Genomic DNA, 22,278 nt, shown 5'->3' on the forward strand with positions numbered 1-22,278 from the left:
CAATTTGTTCAAAAGTTGCTCATCTTGGTTTACACACCACTCAACAATTGCAATATATTACCATATCTGAAATATAGATCAATCTCTTTTTAATATAGTACAATTGTTTGTTTTCATTGATGGCAGTGTAAAAGCTGTACTATATTGAAAACCAATATATTTCCCATTATACAAACATGCCACGTTATGCCAGCACAGCATTGTATAAGTAAATTAATGTAGTAAAATACACGTTTCACTAATTGTTACAACCAAACAGTGCTGTTATGAGTTTTCCTGCCTGCACAAACTGGTCCACCAGTCCAAATGAATGTCCAAATCTTGACATGCGACCAACACCTTTCACTTTTATACATAGTTGTGAAATACTAGAGCTTTCTTACTCCCTTTTCTTTTTTAAATTCCACCACAGCATTGCAACCACTTCTTCATTTCTTTAGTTTAATAAATGTACCATAAGCAATACTGCTGTTGCTACTGCTGAGCTCTCCTGCTAAAATAATAATTACCTGACTGTCATGCTGTCTCCCTTGCTTCAAATTTTTCAGCGACTTACATGGAACAAGTATGCAGATAATGACCATCTATACCTGAAGTTTCTGATCTGTATTGGTATTGCATTTCATTAAAGAGGTCAGATGGTCAACATAACAGCCCGAAAATATTTAGAAGCCCACTTATTTTGTTTACAATAAATAGATTTGGATATTCTAGAAAAAAAACACATTTTTTCATAACTGTTTTTATCTTTTAACTTTTCATATCGCATCAATCTCCAAAGAATAAACACATACAAGTGACAGCTGATACACATACATATGTATTTTGACTTTGGGCTCTCCATGTGTAGCTGTCAAATTTAACCTTTGTATGACAAAGGGCATTCTTTAAACCTGATCACACTTTAAATAAAATATCATTAAGATATGTACCTGCAGGCAAAAACTTTATACCTTAGCATTCAAGTACATATTCATGTCATAGCCTGGATTACCGTAAAAATAGCAATAGTATAAAAACATTGATTGATAATGATTTTTTTATAATTTATTGAAAATGATAGACTTACTTGGGCCCTTATCTTCAGTCTTTGAGCACCACTTACAGGCCAGATGTAACATGTTTTTGACTCTGTAATCAATTTGTTACTTTAATGGAAAAAAGCTAAAAATGTGCATGAACTTGACCCTGGGCATTGGAGTTGAGGATCCCTGGCCTAACTAATAAGTAGCTATACCTAATGCTGGAATTGGCAGTTACTGCAGGAAAACAAAGTCAATGGACACTTACCCACCCCATGACCAAATGAAAGAGTGCACAAGACCAACAACAAATGTCATTACTGGCAGAAAGTCCACGTAAGAAACTTTATATATATATATATATATATATATATAGTGATACATGATGCTAAATATGCAGTCCAGTTTTGGGCACCAGTTCACAAAAAGGACATTGTGGAATTGGAGAGTGCAAAGAAGGGCAACTAAATTAATAAAAGGAATGGAGGAGCTCAGCTATGAGGAGAGATTAGATGAACTGAATCTATTCTCCCTTGAGAAAGGCCATTTAAGGGGGATATGATCAATGATAAATATATAAATGGTCCATATAGATAACTCTCTTCCTAATTATTCACTTTGAGATCATTACAAAGAACAAGAGGGCACTCTTTGCGTCTGGAGGAAAGAAGTTTAAGCTCCGGTTAAGGAAAGGATTCTTCACTGTAAGGTCCGTGAAAATGTGGAATCGGCTCCCTCAGGAAGTAGTTTCACCAACTATTATAGAATGCTTTAAGAAAAATCTGGATGTTTTTCTAGAAGCACAGAATATAACTGGGAATTAAGGCTTTAAAATAAAAATAACAGAGACTGTTGATCCAGGGAACATCCGATTGGCTCATGGAATCAGGAATGAATGTTTTCCCTTGTTGAATCAAATTGTACTTGGTTTTTGTAATTGTTTTTTTTGCCTTCCTCTGGACCAACTATGTCTTATAGGGTTTTATATCTGGGATTTGTTTATTTCCCTAGTGGTTGAACTTGATGGACTTATGTCTTTTTTTAACCTAAGCTGCTATGTACCTATGTAAAAATACTTGAAAAAAGATTTTAGATTTACATACACATCATGCAGAAAAGTTGTAAAATGACAATATTACCTTGTCTTCAAGTGCAGCCATTCTTTCCTTCAAGTGCAACTGCACTCGTTCATTGGATTCTGTTAAAAGTCTATCAACTGTATCAGAAAGCCTTTTATTGTGTTCTTCATTCATTTTCTCCCTCTGTCTAGCCTAAAGGACAAAATTAAACATAAAATAAAGTATAAATTATACTGAGCTATTGGTAATAGTCTGCAAATTATCAAATGGTTCTGGTCATTCACAACATAATGCAACTAACCACATAAAAGGCCATGACATACACATAAACAAACGACCTTAGTCTTCATGGCATAGATACTTTATATCCATTTAAAGCTAATGTTGCTGTGTTATAATTTGTATGGAAACCTAAACAAAAAGGAACTCCTAATATTTGCTGGCTTCCTATTTTCTTAGACTCTATCGATGAGTTCTTCCTTCATTATTTCATTTGCCTTTATTATTACTATTATTATTATTATTATTAATAATAGTAAAGAAGGTTTTTATAGCGCCTACATATTACGCAGCACTGTACATTAAATATAGCTTTGAAGTTTTAGGGTTTTTTTCCACCACCATGATAGAAATCCACCCTCTGCAAAGACAATGGCAAGTAATGAGATCTGAGATCCCTAAAGCAGAGATCATGCCACTGGCTTTCTAAAAGCAGCTCAATGGTTGTCCTATTAAAAGCAGTGTAACTATGTGGCCATAGACTATTAGATGCTTGCATTTTCATATTTTTTCATGAACACATTCTTAAAATTTTCAACTGAAAGCCCTTTATATGTTATCAACAAATGGTCATGCATTACAAATACCTTCACAGCTCTTTACAACACTTTAGAAACTGTGGGTAGCTTCCAGCATGGAGCAATGTGAGAGAAGGTGAAAAAACACCCCATGAAATGTGAGAAACATCAAACCCATAGTTATTCAAAATCAACTTGCCAACAAAAGAGTTTTAAAGATGAAATGGAATATTAGAAAACTTTTTCACTTTGCCATTTGTACAATAAAGGCAACAGAATGACCTTCAAAAACTAAAAGTTAAGGCTAAGCCAAAATGTTACCCACAGATCAAAAATTATACCCCTTTTTAATATAACATAAAAGGTAAAAGCTGAGTGGTTAGTGTAATGCTTTCTTCCATTTCTTACTATGAAAACAGTTTTTTTTACTGATTGAACAAAGTAAAGTATACTGCATGCATGTTTTAAATGTAATTATTCGTAGAAATAGAACATGGTGCTTTGATACATTTTTCCAACTCTCATGTTCCTTGACAATCAACATCTTAAGGATGGTAATTGAATTAGGGTGAATGATGTTCCTGACTATTAATAAAGAGAGAGAATGGTAAAGTAGGTGTGAAGGGAAAGCTTTACTATTGCAGAATAAATCTAACTATGACTAACAATCATCAATAGTTATAACATGGATTGAAAAAAGAAGAGCCTTTATAGATGTATGGAGAAGAAGTAATGTTGTTATTCCATAACTCTAAACAAATTGAACCTAAAATAAAACTACCACTGTAACTAGGGGCCACTTTAATGCATAAACCTACCTGTTATTTTATTTTTGTCTTTGACCCCACACATTTCATACCCCACTAAATCCCATACAAGATTACAATGTTGTGATCTATACAGGAACAGGAAAGGACAAGGTACAATAAAAACTTTATCATAGGTTTTTACCACCTTTGTTCTGAAAAATGAAGTTTTAGTTTTGTCTGTCTTCCTCCTATAGGGTTTTTCTATTACTTCCTGTTCAAACAGGAAGTGATGACATAGTATTCAGAGCAAAGACAAAATAAAAACCTCAGTTGGGGCATTAATCCTTCCTTGTTATATTCAAAACTAAATTAAACATTTTGGTTAGAGTTAAGCTTTTAAACTGAGTGACAGACTTATTGTGTATTTGAACAACAAAAAGAAGATCACAAAACAGCAGGGTTTTTTGAGGCAAATCAGAGATACAGTTCTCATAGAATACACAGTGCACACATATATACAATACAGAATCATGAAATAGATCCAATTAATGGCCAATCAAGTTGGCACTGGACATTTCTAGAACCTAATATATATACAAGATGTGTATCTACCACGAGTCCGGTAATGAATGTAGAGAACTTTGCGCAGCATAAGGACCTGAAGCGTTTCGCCCCGTATGGGATTCTTCAGGCATTATTGTGTGTTAGCAAAGTTTAACTCAGGTACTGAATGTGGTCTAAACATTAAACATAAATCAATGTTTATCTTACAGGTGAGCAGTTAGTAAAGCAATATACTGCAATTTGTAACAGATTAGTGAGCATTCACTCTAATACTTTTACCAAACTTGTTCATATATATGGGAATCCACGAAGCATGACCTTTTGCTGATCAGATTTAGAGCTGTGAAGCACTGCATGGGCTAATTTTAGTTCTCTAGGTTTCTCCACAGAAAGAACTTAGCTCCTGTAAAGCAATACTTGTTATATGCAATTATATTCGCATGCAAAATAATATATTTTATAATGTACACACCCTTTGAAGCTCTTGGTTCTTTTCTTCAAGTTGGGTCTCCAAATGCCTCATTCGTTCCTCAATATTTCCATGCCTTTCTTCTGCCTAGGAAAAAAATACAAGGTACTCATCTCAAATGAATGTGAATATTTGTGGACCGGGCAGGGTCAGCAAGTAAGGTAAAACAAGACAAAAGCAAGCTACTACTAACTGCAGACTTACTCTAGAAAAAGAAATAGTACTGAAGCAGGCAGCTGGACAGCATTGCTTGAAATGTGTCAGCTACAGAGGCCTGCTACATCCAAGCACTAGCAGTATATTAGAATTATTTATGAGCAGTGAAATCAGCCAAATGTAACATGCAGACTGTGCATGGTTTGAACACAAACCTACTATCAGAAATCATAAGCCCCTAAAGCACTAAACTGCACAATGGTTGATTATCAATAATCAAGGCATAACATAAAAACAAAAGAAAATGAAAATGAAAAGTAAAGTCAGATGGATTCTATTCAGCAATAGAAAGTAAAGTCCAGTAGGACTACCTTCCTACGTATGGAGACCATTTCTTGTAGTTTAGCTTCCATAACATATTGATAATCATCAGATGAAGTAGAGGAGGTTGGATCAGACTAACAAGTCAAGGAAAAGGAGAGGGACAAAGTTGATAAAACCACAACAGAAGACTACAAAGAACACATAAAGAAAACAAAAATGACAATGTTCATACCAGAGAAAAACTAAATGGCAAAACATACTATTCTTTGCTTGAAGTAATGAGTAAGATGTACCCTCTGGTGTACACCTGGTGGAGGAGACGATATCTTATTATTTACATTTTTATCTAAAGCACTGGCCTTCAACTCTTTTAGTTCCACAGGATCTAAAAGAATGCTTAAGGTGGCCAACCTACTTTTCCCTTTCAGATACAGCTAAGTCCAGTTAGTGCTCACAAAGCATAGGCAAAACAATATGAAATATCCTGTGCCGCCTATACCTAGCCATAAAAAAGTCATTTTGTCAATATTGGATTCTTTTAACTGAAACAATGGAGCTTGCACATGTACAGTAAAAAGATCTTCCTAAAAAGAAAGCTATGACACATATTCTGAAATTACAAACAGAATATTATTAACACAAATGAAAAAAAGTTATAATAAACAATATCATCATACCAAGATTATGGCAGTTGACCGTCCCTTTACATTAGCAGAACTGGATTTTTTTTAGGGGGGGGCAAACTTGCCAATTGCCCAAGACCTCGCATTACTAGGGGCACGTAAAAGCTTCCTCTCTGCGTTAAATATTCACTGCAAATATAGAGTTGTACCCAGTGGCGGAAGATGGGATTAGGGTAGCAGAGGTCACAATTACAACCAATTGTCTTTCTCTAGATGGCACGCAGCTATCCTGGCCCTTGTTAGAAGGGGAACCTCTGATATGTAAGGTTAACCCCTGATTTAGAGAGCTATCTGTATGAGGAGGGGGCCTCTGCTGTTCAGGTAGGAAGGACTTCTAAAGGGTTGATGAGGGGTTTCTGAAGTAAAGGGTTGGGAACACTGATTTGAAGGGGGACTCTGTTTTGAAGGGGAAACTCCAGGTATGAAGGGGGCTCATACTATGATGAAGCATGTCCAAAATGGTAGCAATTTAGTTGGAAGTTCACACAGGGGCCAAGAGATATGTCACTCTGCTAGTGTCTGTACTATTACAAACAACAGCTCTGCTCTACAATCAGGAAGGCCAAATTATATAAAGACACAAACTTATATTAATCCATTCACCTGCTATTAAACCTACACAGCAATTTCCAGTGGGTTGACGCAACCAGGTTGAGTATGGAAGACCACAATGTATAATACAGCACCAAAAACCCTGGGGGTCCTTTCATACCTGTGGTGAAATGTATGTAGTTGTCTGCTCCCAGGCACAAAGTAAAATGTTCCTGTGCTCCCTAGAGTGGCAAACTGCACTGCAGGTAACACATTTGCAGCTGCGGTATGGTTCTTCCAATAACAAGCACATAGTCAAAAATGATTTATGGAACTGCACTGTATGCCATAACAGCCACATGCTGCCGTGTGCACAAAATGGTTCCCAACTACTCCTATTCACTTGAAATTGTTAGGCCTTCAGTTGAGCCTGCAGCAGATCGCTGCATGGGTCTAAAATGGCCCTAACTAGGCACAACGTAGAAAAAAGTAAATACAATAATACTTATTAATGTGTTTTGGCAAAGTGAGTCTTGCTAGCAGAATTTACTGACTGCAGTAGAACATTTGACAGATATACAGTGTGCATTCCAGTAAAAGACTAGGATGAAGAATTTCGAAATGTTCTAGATAAATTTAGAGAGTGAGCTGTGATAGGTTTATGGGATAAGTTTTAGTAGAAGTATTGATTGCAACTAGCTCCAGGGAAGAACATGTTGTATCTTTTTGAGAAGGGATATTAACATTTAAGAAGCTCCGCTCTGGAACTGTTAACAGTAAAGTGGTATTCATTTCTAATAACACAAAATATCTGATTTTGGATAAAAACAGCTATATTCTTTATATCAAGAGAGGAAATAAATGCATAGTTAAAGTTGCAACTTAACAGCACATATTTTAAAATGGAGTGGTTCTGGGCAAGTAATTATCACTGTAAGAACTTATGAAAATTTATCTGCCCTATCAGACTAGCTGTAGTATAAAATTTAGTTGAAAACTTCATATAAACTTCAAATATTTGGGGATGGACTAGATGCTACTGCCTGGCAAATACTCATCACTCCTAATGTATTCATATTGTTTATTTCATTGCACATTATAAACAGAGCCACAAAAATATAGATTACATTGCAGGCAAAAGAAAAAAAACAGCCTTGCAAATCAGTACTTGGCATGATTTTGCCAAATTGAGCATTTTAAGGTAAATGAATTCGGAAGGCAAAATGTGCGTGTAGGGTTGGGAATAAGGGATGTAAACTGTTATTAAAAACTTTGAAAGCATTTAGGGTGTATTTTGTTTTTTTTTAATTAAAATTTAATTTTTTAATTTAAATTATTATTTAAACTGGTATTTTACCTTATATTTTAAGTTTTACTGCACATTGTACAGATATCTGCACTTTCATAATATATACGGTAAACTACACTAAAAAGTGTAAGAAGCTTTTTAAAGCCATGTTTTGCATGTATTTATTTTAAGTCACAACATGCTTGAGATCACAATCATGGATCATGGCCACACATAATGTGACAAAATAGCCATAAAAAGGTCAAAATAGAAATTATTGCACAATCAGCAAAATAAGGGTCAAAATAGCAACAATACTAATAGAAAGGGTTATTACTTTGTGATATTGTTTCCTTAAAAGAGATAAATAAACCAAAAAACATGCAAAAATTATATTTTTTTCTAATTTTTTAAATTTATGAAATGACTTAAACAATTCACTGATAACTCGTTCATCAGGACCTATTTTTACCTTCTCTGATGTTAAAGTATCTGTATTACAAAAAATTTAAGTTTTGAAAGAAGTGGGAAGAAATTCCTATAAGGTACATTTTTGCTGTCTAGGACAGTGGTCGCCAACCAGTGGTCCGTGAGATTTTGGTGGTCCACAGAAACATTTGGATATTATTTGCAATTAATAAAAAAACATAAAACATATTCTAATAAAATCATATGTTCTCAATGACAATTTTCATCTTTATATTGCACTAAATTAATGTAATACCAAAAATAATGCAACTAATGATAATAGTAACAATAGTAATACTTCACTTAACTCTGAGTTCATCAATGAATCAGAGACTTCACAGTCCTTGTCAGGCACCATTAGGAAGAACATTATTTTACAAATGTATTTAACTTTTTTTAAACAAAATTCACATTAGTGGTCTGCAGGATTAAAAATTGTGAATTTAGTGGTCCATGAGGTCCAAAAGGGTGGCGACCACAGGTTTAGGAGATTTTCTTTACTTCTTGTTCTGAAGATGCAACAAGAAATAAAGAAAATCCTAACACAAGATGAATTCTTATTTTAGACATTATTTAGAATAACATTTATCCCACTGGATTATTAAACTCCACTTTTTTCATTGGAGTCAGCAAAAAAATGTTGAATTTGCTCCTCTTTTTTCTGACATTTTGGCTTCCCCACTATACAAAACTAAAAATAAATGCTATATAAATGCTTTCAGTTGGCCCTTTGTATACAGGCCACTTTTAGCTGTTCATTTGCTAAAACTCTGTTTCAGTTTGAACAAAAAAAATGGTTTTTTTTTCAGTGGCCACTGCATACTATACTGACCATTAAATCTCTGGGAAATGTATACCTATAACAGAACATAGTGTAAAGAGTGATTTTGCTTCCTGCATATTATGAGAAAATTCAATTAGCACTCCCACAAGGTAAAAGTTCAAGGGATAATTTTAATAAACCATTGTTGAATGAAAACATAACATAAATCTTATACTTATCCCTCAGTGCAATACATCAATCTATATAAACAACATCAAGAACCTGGAAACTCATGCTTGCAGAAAAATCCTAATTTTCAACTGAAACTCATATTGTGTCCTAATCAAGGATAGTATGAAAACAAAAACAGAAAGCAATCTTTAAACTAAAACTAAAGTTATCCACATGCTACTGGTATATTAATTTAATACTATAGTTCTTACCAACTTCCAACTCTCAAAGTCATTCTACCTCGATATATATATATGTTCTGCACTATAATTATCCTTTCTTGTCTTGAATATAATATAAACTACTTACTCACCTCTATATATGTTATTTCCTGACACTCCTCCTGACAACATGCACAAATGGGTAATCTCCGCCCCTTGATCTCCATAGGACCACTTTACCAAAGCAATAAAAGGAACCTCCCTCTCCTATACAGGTGTTCTTTTTCTGTCCTCGCTCCAGGACCAAGCATTTGTTTCCCTGACCACCCCCCCGCAGGCTGGGCCTGACGGGTGTAAATCGCACACCAGGTACGCACATCACTAACCTCCATAGAATCACTTTCACTTGCGGTCTCGGTCTCAGACTCAGATGAGAGATCTCCAGGAGCTCCATCACTATCAGTGGACTCCACAAGTGACTCCAGATTGTTCTCGCTGTCTGTGAACTGTTCCAACACATCTTGGGTGGATAGATGCCTTCTGGAGCTTGAAGCCATAGCAGGGGTCAGGCAGGCGGTGATGTCTGGGTCCAGGAAGAGGTCAGGGCAGGCGGCAGGCAGAGATGTCAGAGCCCAAGCTAGAGGTAAAAGCAGGTGGAGATGTCGGAGTCCAGGCAGAGGTAAAACCAGGCGGCAGGCAGAGATGTCGGAGTCCAGGCAGAGGTCAAAGCAGGCAGCAGACGGTCAAAATTGGGCAAAGATCGGCAAAGGTAAGAGAAGACACAGTGTTACACACTAGCCATCCAGGGAATAACTGGTCATTTTTAAAACTTTGTGTATTTATTTGTGTTTATTTTGTATTTTTTTGTATTTGATTGGATACGGGAGTTTGTATCCAATCCAATACAAAATGTGAATTTGAATTTCCAAGTTATTTACTTTGTCTTTATTTTATATTATTTTGTATTGGATTGGATACAGGAGTTTGTATCCAATCCAATACAAAATGTGAATTTGAATTTCCCAGTTATATACTTTGTATTTATTTGATATTATTCTGTATTGGATTGGATACAGGAGTTTGTATTCAATCCAATACAAAATGAGAGTTTGAATTTGTATTTCCCGCTGATGGGCACACGCGCCGATGACGTCATCACGCACCGACGTACACACGAACACCGAGGGAAGAAGAAGCCGACGGAGAAGGCAGACACCCGACGCTGGAGACGGAGATCGACACTGGAGAACGACGCTGGAGAACTCGGATGGAACAACAGAACACGGAATGATCACAGCGGCACCAGGTAAGAGACGGCTGTTTCTTTTTTTAACCACCTGAGAAAGGTTCGGGGTAAACACTTTCTGCAAGTGTTTTTACCCCGAACCAAGGTCGGGTTAAACGCCCGGGTGGTTAAATAGCCCTTTGTTGCAGGTAGGTGAGCAGCAAGGAAGTTTATTTTCTTACGTGTTTCCATTTTCTAATGCTGTTTAAACAGTTGCTCAGTGCCCTGCAAAGGTGCAGCAATTTTCAGCTCACAGCCATCAAGCTAATGGCAGTATTAGAGATGAGTTTGTAGGAAAGAATGTCTTTCCTTTTTGTTGTATCTCTGGGGCCACCTGCTATATGGCTCCATGAAAGTGCATTCTGAGCCTCCAATAATAGGCATTGCATATAATTTGGTAGAATTTGCTTATTTTTGTACATACAATATGTCTTAGTGCATTATTGTTCTGCCTGTTATGGTGTTTTTTTACAAGGATTTTATAATTATACATACCTGTTTATCATCCTGTGGTATTTGTGGGAAACACCTTGGATGTTTTTTCTTGGTTACTTGTACATTTATTAATCATTAGATGGTAATGAGTGCAATTGCTATCATAACGCTGTTAATCTTCAAACTACTCCAGCAGGCCTTTGTAAGGGGACCATCACCGTCCTGCTTACAGCAGGCGTCATTTTGAAAAACTTTTTGTTTTTACTTCTTTGTAGCTGCTATGCTGACTGGTAGGAAGTCAGATAGGAAGTTTTATTTGTTAGGTTTTGTTAGGTACATATACAAGAAAGATTTATTACTTGTTTTAGTTGCTGGATCGCCTAACCTCGCTTCACAGGCGCGAAAACTGCTGCACAGGTAGGGGATTGATTCAGAAGATGGCCACCACCAAAAAAAAAGATTGTTTCTTTGTTTTCTGTTCTTGGATAAAAAACCCTCCAAGAAAGCATACCAGGAAGTCAGAGCATGCTTCCCTCCAGCTCAGTCTACGGTGCCTCTAATAGAGGGTGTGTAACAAAGGATGTGTCTCCACGTAGGCCAGTGTCAAAGGGTGCTAAGACTTCCTTAATGCAATGTGGCAATGCTACCAGGCATTTATCCAACTGACTAGCAATGTGCATTATGGGCCCCTCGGGTCAGCTAACATTGATAGCAGTTAAAGTTTTGGCTATTTGTAAAGCTGACATTCTTCCCACTGGCAGCAATGCAACCAGGCATTTATCCTACTTACCATCATACAAGTTTACAGTGATCTGTGGATGAGTGGACTGTGGCAATAATTCCATAAGACTGTTTCAGGGGCTTTTCCCATCTTAAAAATTTTTTGAAAGATGGATTTAGGCTATCAAACAAAGAGAAATCTCCTGCCAGTGTTAAGTCAGTTCGCATATCACTCTGCCATTGAGGTATGCTGGGTGTGTGGCACAAAGGCCTTGCCCTTCAAACTTATCAGTGCATCGTGCTTTAAAGAAGCACAACCAAGCCATGCATTATGTCTGCGCCAGATACTTCCCTGCCTGCCTCTCAAGTACTATCTGTTTAGCAATGGGATAAAAGCCCTGGAAAAAAAGCATCTCACAAAGACAAGACACCTGGCTTCTCCCAGTTCTTTTCGTCGATCCTCTAGAAGCGGACAAGGGGAAAAAGAAAACTCACCCTGTGAAATTACTAATAGAAAGAGGTCACTCTCTTATTCCAGAAGCCAATCAGTGGAGCACCCGGAAAGTGAATCATGTTGGGCATGTGGCGTAAGCGCATTACCATCTAGGCGGGAGTGGGCTATGCTTTAAAGAAGAAGGCCAAGATAAAGAAAGTGAATTAAGGCTAGTAAAAAGTGGAAGGTCGTCACCTAGAGAAGTTATCCTACATTTTAGAATTAAATTTCAATTATTTTCTGTTTAGGATCCTCGGGGTCACTGTCTAGATGGGGACTTGAAGCAAATCTACACCACAACAGGTCTGGTTGTTGCCGAGCAGTAGTATTAGGATTGATGTCACCTTGTTGGGGGCGGATAAACAGGTCCTGTATTCTGCCCAGTTCCTATTTAGAAGAAGGTATACAGAGGATCACAAGGGCCAAGTTGCCATGGTGTGGCATAGGCATCAGTAGCTTTTTTACATAACTGTGCAGGAGGCAAGAGATTTCCTGTCAAGAAATTTGTTAACCCTCAGTAAATGGAACCTAAAAATCCTAGGTTCTGTAGTCGGATAGTCAAAGAACAGCCCAAGGAAAGCCATTTGAGGATGTATCAATCTAGACGTTGAAGATAGAAACAAGTTTATCCAGGTTTCCGACTTTGGAATAGCATGCTGACACCCTGTGTGATCTCAGTCAGCTAACAAGGTTACCGGATAGAGTTTGTGTCAGGCTCTCTGAGATCCTGGTACATTCAGACAACAGTTCGAAGAGATTCATAGAAGTGCAATGCGCTTCTATCTTATGTGCAAGAAATGGGACAAGCAGTGGTGTTGCTATCAATAGGAGAGGAAGAAAGAGGATTCTATTCAAACTTGACATGGTAAATGACCTCTCATGGGTTTAGGTCAATTCTGGACCTGAAGGGTTTAAATCCTTTTTACACTAGAAGGTTTTGTATGGTAATCTTGCAGATGACCTTGTCAGTCATTTGTCTGGCTCATTGGATAATTTAAATAGATCTAGCAGAAGCTCAATTGGGGAATGCCACCAGACATTCTTCCTGTATGAGATGTTTCAAACACCTCCAGTTCACCTGTCTACTCTTCACGATTCCCACAGCTCCAAAGTCACAGTGATAACCTTACTGTGGTTCAGGGAGTCAGCCTTTGTCACTACTTGAACAACATTCGCTGACAATATCTAAAACCAAGTTGTAGAGTCACGAGAAGACAATTCTGCAAACTCTAAAATTTGAGGATAATATTCATTACGGTGAAATTTAAAACACTTTTGCCTTTGTACAAAGTGGCACGAATGATGGTGTGGGCTCAAAGAGTTTTAGAGGGGTCGATTATTATTTTATTTATATATAAAATATTAATTTTTTATTATAATTATGCAGGTCAGATCTTCTCATTACCAGACAAAGTGGAACACAGATTGTCTATTTCCATCAAGTCACAGTCAGGTTTTTTGTTTTTTATGGACAAAGAAGCATTTCAACTTTTCTTTCTCCCTAACCACCAGCCTAAAATCTTTCAGGTGATCATATGAGCAGATCATTTCTCACCCACAAGTGGCCTCTGGGCAGACACAGTTTTTCGATAGACCTGCTTGTATCTCCAGTTATTTCCAAGTGCCAGCAAAGACTTGGCATGACCCTGGCATGAAAAAAAATTGATTTTTTTTTCCTACACCTTTTATTCCTTCTTGCCAGGACTAACTTTTCCATGGCCATTAGCAGCTTTCTATCCCTGACTGCCCGGGACTGAACGCCAACTTGCTGGAAGGCAGAGGCTCCTAGGATTTGGTTATTCTCGGTGGTGGTAGATATGCTCAAAGCTTACAAATGTCTGCAAATAGATGCCACAATATAGAGAAAATTTTTATTTGTATAGCATAAATCAAGGGTTTTCTTGGTTAACCCATCACCAGCACAGGTTCCAGAATGTTCTGCATTCAGCACTTGTTTAGGTCCAAGTGTCAGCCCCCACAACCACCAAGTGAGTGGAACATCTTGCAGTGACAGTTCTAATTCTTTTCAGCATAGGACTTGCCTCTGGTCCTACAAGTTCTCAGGGAGCTTCCCTTCCATCCAGTCTAGGTCTGCTCAAAAGGAAAATGGACTTGGAAAATGAAATTCATGACATAATGTGACTTTGACAAGCAAGGTTTCAGAACTATGCACCCTCCTAGAAAGGAGACAGATTGCACCTATCTTCCTGAGCTATCATTTAATGTCTTGTTTAAGGTGTATCCTGTGTATCACTCAGCATGGAGACACTCATTTTCTGAAAGTTCTCATGAAAATGAGGAAGATTTTCTCCATTTACCTACCGAGAAACAATGATTTGATAGTTGTGGATGTTCTAGTCAGCCTCTCTAGCAGTCCTTTATGGAGCACAGCAATATCTTTGACAGCTTTTGCATCCTAGGGTTCTTAATGCCTCGTGCTATGCTTACATCATGAGAATTTGATTCCATTGCAGGAAGTCAAGAGACATTCAACTAGGGAAGGGCCACCTTATAGACTTTATTTACCGAAGTATCTACAAATGTGATCTGTAAATAACCAGTTGGAAGTCCTCCAACATTCATTTAGTTTTAGAGGTTGGAGCTTCAGCCACCTTGGGGCTTCCATTTGACAAGTGGCTCTTTCCAAAGAGTACCGTATTTTTCGGCGTATAAGACGCACTTTTTCTTCCCCAAAACTGGGGGGGGAAGTGGGTGCGTCCTATACGGCGAATGCAGGTTTAAGAAATAATTAAAACCGGTAACATACTTACCCGATACCGCGATCCTGCGTGCTTCTCGTCTTCTCTCCTCTCCTCCTGGCTGCAGTGCGTGTCTCCGCCTTCCTGCAGACCCAGCGAGGAGAAGCCTGCACACGCGATCCCGGAAGCAAGCTGGGAGAGCAAGCGTGCAAATTGGCACAGGGTGATCAGAAGGGGAATTTAAATTGGCACAGGGTGATCAGAAGGGGAATAATCTTTCAGAATTTTTTTTTCTAGATTTTCCTCCCTTAAAATTGGGTGCGTCTTATATGCCGGAGCGTCATACGCCGAAAAATACGGTAACTTTGTTTCCATGGCATTGTTTGTTGTTTTCTTCTCTCTCTTTATGTTTTTGCTTGCTACATCCCATTTGTACATGCTGCCAGGAGGAGTGTCAGGAATATGGAAAATTGTTGTCATACTTACCTGTATTTTCCTTTAATGTAAACTCCTCCTGACAGCATGTTTCCCTCCCTGATCCTGTTGTGAGCTTTTTACAGAACACCTGTATAGGAGAGGGAGGTTACTTTTATTGCTTTGGTAAAGTGGTCTTGTGGAGAGCAAGGGGTGGAGATTACCCATTTGTGCATGCTGTCAGGAGGAGTTTACAGGAAAGTAAAATTACAGCTAAGTATGACAACAATTTTCCATAATAATGTATATATGTTTTGCACTATATTTATCCTTTCTTGTCTTGAAAATCATATAAACTACTTACTTTACTTTCCTGAGGGATTCAGCTGGTTGATAATAATATTGTCAGCATGCAGCAGGACTTCAAAGTCCCTAATTTAAATTTGGCTCTCATGTACCATACACTGGTCCACTGTTTATACTAAACATTATTTGTGTATTTTGTCATTTAATTGTAGATTTCTGAATTTCTATTCATGAAAACACAATATTTTATACCCAACATATTTCCCTGTGTTTGGTATAAAATGACTAAAAATAAGAAGCTTCATATTATCAACCTTTGGTCATGAATAGGGCAATACTAACTCTAAGGTAGCAGTTGAAAAGAAAAAACATCTTACTGAAAAAATAAAATTCAATACTGAATGTAATCAGCTGTCAAACTAGATGATCTGTTATTTGTAGAAGGATGGTATCTCATTTTACAATTATAAAGTTGCCAAGGTGGGAGATCAATAGTTACATGAATAACCAAGATATCTTATCTTTAATATTTTTTAATAAAACTATTGATCATGCATTTTAATGTGAAGAGAGTACCTAACTAATATAAAATAATGTAAGGAAATGAACAATGCTCACTGAAAATTTATTATTCTTAAGGCTTAGTCTACATGGACTGTTTCCCCAGCGTTTAACCTGAGGCTTTTAAAGCCCTTGTTTGAAAGCCTCATGCATTACAATGGGTTAATCTACACCAGGACATTTCCTTGAGACACGTCTATGACATTTATCTTAAACGTTGCTTAAAAAATTAAAACGCTGGGTTAACGCTGGAAAATGCTCATAAACGCGGGTGAACGCTTCCATTAATTTCAATAGGATGTTTTCCTGCGTTTTTGAGAACCTAATATGCAAATTAGTTAAAAATGCAATAAAAATGTGGAAGAACGTGGGAAAATGCGGCACAGGCATTTTCCAGCATTTTAAAGGCAAGCTTTAAAAAGTTAATAAAAGTGCATAAAAACGCATATAAACGCATTAGGAACGTTTACATGCGTTTTTAAAAAAACGTCTATGTAGACCCAGCCTAAAGGCACACATGCATAACACAAAATTACAAAAATAAAAATGATGAAAACATCTGATGTGCAAAGTAAGAAAAAAAAAAAACAAGCAAGAGATAACAAAGCTCAATGTAACATAACACAATCATAAACCATTTTTATAGTACTTTTGTTAGGTTGAGCTATTAGGTATAAGCTAAATCCCCTTTTTGACCTATATGACCTGCAGCTATGGCATAGCCGAATGATAGATGCATCATTTTAAACAGAACTTTCCACATTTGTATTACCTTTGTAAGGGCAGCTATTCTTTGGGCCAGCTCTGCTTCCACCTCAGGCAGAGTTTCTGCTTTCCTCATTGTTTGCTGAAGTTTTTGTTCAGCCAACTCTAAGCGTTCCTGTAGCTGTCTGTGTTTCTCTTCCATCTATACTTCACACAAGAAGAAAATATTAGTCATACAAATTACTCATTTTTATTGTTATCACTTTTTCACATTTCTCAGTAATCATGCAGCAATGTACACTTAGCTATATAAGATCACATATTGAACAATGTACATCTCAGAGCCTCCCTCTCCCTTTTTACCATTTACTTTCCAGAGCCATTACGCTCTCCTCCCTACCCCTATCCCAGAAACGTTGCCTCTTTTTCCTCTTTCATCTCGTTGCCATGCTTTTCTCCCCTTCCATTGCTTCTATCCTTCCCTCCTTAGTCCTTAACTCCCTATTGGGGGGGACAAACACAGATTTACCGTCTTGTGTATGATTAGGAAAATTAAGTAAAAATGCAACATATTTCATACTTGCTTTTTCAGGTTTCCATATGATCATATGTCTGTTGCACTCTATTGCCAAGTACAAACACCACCACCACCAGGAATGCAAATCACAGTTCACTAATTCCTGACAGGCATCCATGCCAGGGTCGTACAATAACTTGTGCATACACAAGATTTGGAACAGGCAGGTAGGGTGTTTTTTTGCACAATGGGCATGGACTATCTTTTCAGCAGTCAAGAACCCATTTGTTCGCAATTTTGTTTATTTATATGCTTAGTTCCCCCTTAACCAGTGTTAGTTTCTTTTTAAGGTAGCTGTACTGGAAATAAAACTTATATATTTTATTCTATAATGTACCTGTTTAAAATACCACCTTTTGCATCAATGAAAAAAACAAATCAAAAACGTATGCTTATAAAATATATTAAAGCTAAGATCTACAAGTGTACTTTTTACATAACTATATTTTGGCAACTATACAGAGGAATCCATTAATGAATTCCTCTTGAAAATACTGGTTGGTTGGCTGACTGTTCTGTTAAATAAATGGCTTCAAGACTGATGCACTGAAATAAAACAAAGAAGACTACAATTCAGGAGTTTAAAATTAACGCTGACTTTCCTGATCTGCTCGGGTTCAAGTACTAAAGCAATATGGTCACCATGACAGCCAGACAAATGACAGTTTCCATGTGCCATGGACAATAGCAATCTGTAATTCTCCCAGCATATGTTTCCCTTAAAACTTAACATGAGGTCATAGTAGTCCAGTCATATATCATATTCAGCAGCCCTTCTGGTATATGCCTAAATTGCCAATCCAGCTTTACATTTGGATTGTTGTGTTTTACCTATATAAAAGAAGCATCTGATTTGTAAAGACTTGCATATTGTCATTGACCCAAATTATAAACTCTACAGATTCAAACCATATTCTGAATAGTAAAATACTAATCAACAGCTTCACTCTTTTCATGTTATTGTAGTTTTAAAGCATTAAAAGTGCACAGTAAAAACAGAAAAGATAAAAAGGTTTTCAGAAAAAAACACTAATAAGCTAGATGCTAGATCAGTAACTTTGAATGTTATTGATGTTTCAGCACACCTGGGACAATGTTTTCGCTTTGCTGGCACAACAAAAGTAATCTGCTATAGTTTATAATTAGACCAAAAATATGGACAGCAAGATTACTGACTACCTAACCATAACATGCTTCAACAAAACATCATCAGGTCTATTACTTAAAAACTGCATGTATTTCAGGGCTAAAGTCAATGACATTCATATGGGTTCATAAACAGGACATCTGAATTTCATAATAGAAAAAAACAGGTATAGTTTCAAAAAAATAAAGGAGCACTGGACTGAAGCACGCTGAATGGTGTCAGTAGTGATGAATGCAATCAGTGGCTATGAACATCTTAGCACTGACACTTTGTACATCAGGTTTTCAATATTAAGAGACGCCAAGGTTTTTACTCTGGATGTGTTTGATAATATTTCTGCAATACAGAAGCAAGAGTTGCCAGATTGCTGAGAACGGCCCCAACTGGAAGAAAAACAAATCCTGAATGCATCTCTATTTGACTGCTTTTATCCATGTGACAAACTGTAGACTATCAACAGAACTGATCATAGAGAAATATCTTAGATGTACCTTAGTTTTAGCTCCAACTTGAATACTGCAGATAGGAAACCTATCCCTAACACACTGACCATCTATTAATTAAAAAAGGGCTATGCTTTTACACTTTCTAATACTATTTTTGTCCAATGATTCAGTCTTTCCTGACATGGCATCCAAAATCAGCATGGCATCACTAAGTGTGACTATTACATTGTCTTTGGTACATATATAGCATGTATAAGTTTTTTTTTACCTACCTTTTCTAAAACACTTATTTATGTGAAATCACAACACTTGCAATGGCTTATGTTGAACACCAGGCAAACAACAAAAACAAAAATAATATAAATGCACAGGAGTTTTTTTACAGACAACACACCAATGTCTGGCTGTGCAGGAAACCTGACTTTTCCTCACTGCAGTTTTTTAATATACCTAGGTCTCGTTTCTGCCCCAAGGTTGTGAATAGACAGTGAAGGAGTACAAGGGACTTCATGGGGAGAGACAAGCCAAAGAGGCTAAGGCAAATCAAATTCAGGTACATAAACTGCTTGCAGATAATACACAAATTAAACAAATTAAAAAAGGAAAATCCTATATTTTAAGTAATAGTTCAACCCCAAATATTCGTTACGTAGTTAGTATTAGTGAAGAACAACATTATAATTTTCAGGCAAAGCTAGAAAAACAAAGCATATTTGTAAAAGTACTGAACCTGTCGTAATATAGCTTCTTTGTTCGCCAATTCATTTTCAAGTTTATCATTCATATCATGAATAGATGTTGCTTCCCTTTGTGCACTGAGATATCGCTTCTCCAGGGTTGTGATACGCTCTTCCATATCCTCTTTCTGAGCCATAGCCTGAAAGAAATAGATCAATGTTGTAATACTGAATCACAGAAGGATATTGTATAAGATTTCTAAACAAATACCAAAGGGGCACCACAAATATAACACAGGGGGTATTCTCATTATTATTTATTATTTGCCTATTTGTAAGCATGACATTTTTTTCACAATATAGGTCTTACTGCATAATTGCACATTTATGGAAAGTGCTTTCACTCCTTCCCCTTAAGTTACACATTGGGGCAACCACAAATTACTCTGATACTGGCTGACATTATAGAGCCAGTGATGTAGGTTTATCTTTATTGTTTTTTTAGTGTTCTTTGTCTATTACTTGCTCAGCATTTTATGTATATAAAATCATTTTTGTAGGTAGCTATTGTTTTTGGTAATACTTCAGCATACATTAAGTATGTTAACTTTATACATTTATTCTCTTTAATCACATTAGTTAGGTCATGTATTGATAAGGTACAGGTAGTAGTAGGCATTGTCATATATTAGGAGAAAGGCTTATGGCCCCATAATTTAACCACTGAACCCTATAATGCCTCATCATATCCATTGCTGCAGACAATACACTTGAACCAAACCAAGAGAAAAACAAGTTAAAGACAAAACTACAGTGTCCCTTTATGAAATGTTAGGTAAAGGTTAAGACAACGAATCTTTGATATTTTCATGATTACAGCAAACGTAACCTAAGGGCTAAATAGTAAAATAAAAAAGATTTTTTAAATGTAATAATGAATGACTCATAATGCCTCCAAAAGCAACAGTAAGTAACACTACCTCCCTAATGTCTCTCTGATATTTTGTATTCATTTCTTCTGTTTTCGTAAGTTCCTTCCGAGCAGATTCTGCTTCTTGTTCAACTTCTCCAACTCGCGCTGACAAGGATGATAATCGGTCCTTCATCTGGGTCATTTCATAATTCTGTTTTTCAAGCAGCTCTTGGAGTTCAACCATCTGACTAGCTTCATCGTTGGAATCTATCGAGCCATTTGATAACCTCTGGAGAAAAAAGTAAAGATTCAATAACAGTTCAACACACTTTAATTCATCTAATTACATGTGAAAACTATTTTTCCCCTTTAAATACACAGTACAGTATATACTCTATAATAAACCATTTTCCCCCTCAAAATACAATTGGAAAAAAAATCCTGGTTTTTAACACACTTTAATGAGTGGGAATAACTTCAAAAGTTCACAAAATACATTCAGGAAAAAAAATTAAAGGCTCAAAAGACCTAAAAACCTAGTATCCCACAAAATGTTAAGTCTGTTTAGAATTTAGGACTACCTTGACAACACTGCTACACATTTCCACATTACTGTCAAATAAGTGGAAAATAAAATAAGTCTACTGGTAGGATCAGTGGATAAAAAAGCTGAAATGAAAAGCAACAAAAACATCCTCTTAGATATCCCAGAAAAAGTTATTCTGTACCTGAGCACTGTCCATCTGGGGCATTGTATATTTTAAAAAAAAAGCTAAAAAAGATACTTCTATATAAATTAAAAAATGTATCTTCATCATGGAAGATTTATATGGATACATTATATATGAACTAGATAATATTTAAAAACCATAAAATAAAGTCTGTGAATAATCTAATGTGGATAATAATATAAAAAGTATAAAGGGAATATTATTATGAGGTACAAATGAAGTAGTAATAAAAATGACAGGCTTTCCACTGAATAATTCTCTTTCAATTAGCAGTTTTTGCCTTGGTTCTTCAGCTCCAATATGGTTTTCACTAACATTTTTTTTCCTGTATTTAATATAGAGAATTCTGTAGATATTCATGAGCTTTATCTTTTTCTTTATTGCTAATATTTAGGTAGAAAAGAGTTTTATGTTTTACAGGTAATTCAAACCTATACATTTGAATGCTCTTCATATATTAACACAAATTAGCTTTTGTCTTAAATGGTGAATGAGCAAGGGAAACCATGCAAAACCTTGATCTTTCTTTAATGCACAGGTGCTTAATATGACCGATTGTGAGAAAACCATGGCATGAAAACTCACGATAGTCAACAAAACATAACAAGGGGGGGATCCCTGTTTATTGATGGGTTGGGTAATATAATTTTGGGACTTGCCATTACCAACCATTACCAATTTCAGCCTTACCATGGCTTCAAATCTGATAAATCACTGACCTTGACTGTTAAATGGTTGACACAAGATGGGTATTTAGTTGTTTTTTTTTTTACACATACTTCACTGGCTTCATGCCAGTTACAGATTTTTGACTTCTTGGGTAGAAAAAGCAGAATTAGCATGACGGCTTTAAACATGGCCTTATGCATAGTTCTATCCTCAGG

At 36.5% G+C, this 22,278-nt stretch overlaps 1 protein-coding gene across 1 annotated transcript in view; it reads right to left on the bottom strand.

Moving 5' to 3' along the window:
• The window catches only part of PPFIA2 (PTPRF interacting protein alpha 2), a gene marked incomplete in the record, with an annotated part of 101,759 nt that overhangs the window by 27,455 nt on the left and 52,026 nt on the right, over positions 1-22,278 (bottom strand). The window contains 5 exon segments of the mRNA XM_072399014.1: positions 2,162-2,293; positions 4,684-4,767; positions 16,971-17,105; positions 19,804-19,950; positions 20,731-20,952. Of these exon segments, the coding sequence (XP_072255115.1) occupies positions 2,162-2,293; positions 4,684-4,767; positions 16,971-17,105; positions 19,804-19,950; positions 20,731-20,952 (720 nt within the window).

The sequence above is a fragment of the Pyxicephalus adspersus genome, chromosome 2, assembly GCF_032062135.1.
Source record: "Pyxicephalus adspersus chromosome 2, UCB_Pads_2.0, whole genome shotgun sequence".
NCBI lineage: Eukaryota > Metazoa > Chordata > Amphibia > Anura > Pyxicephalidae > Pyxicephalus > Pyxicephalus adspersus.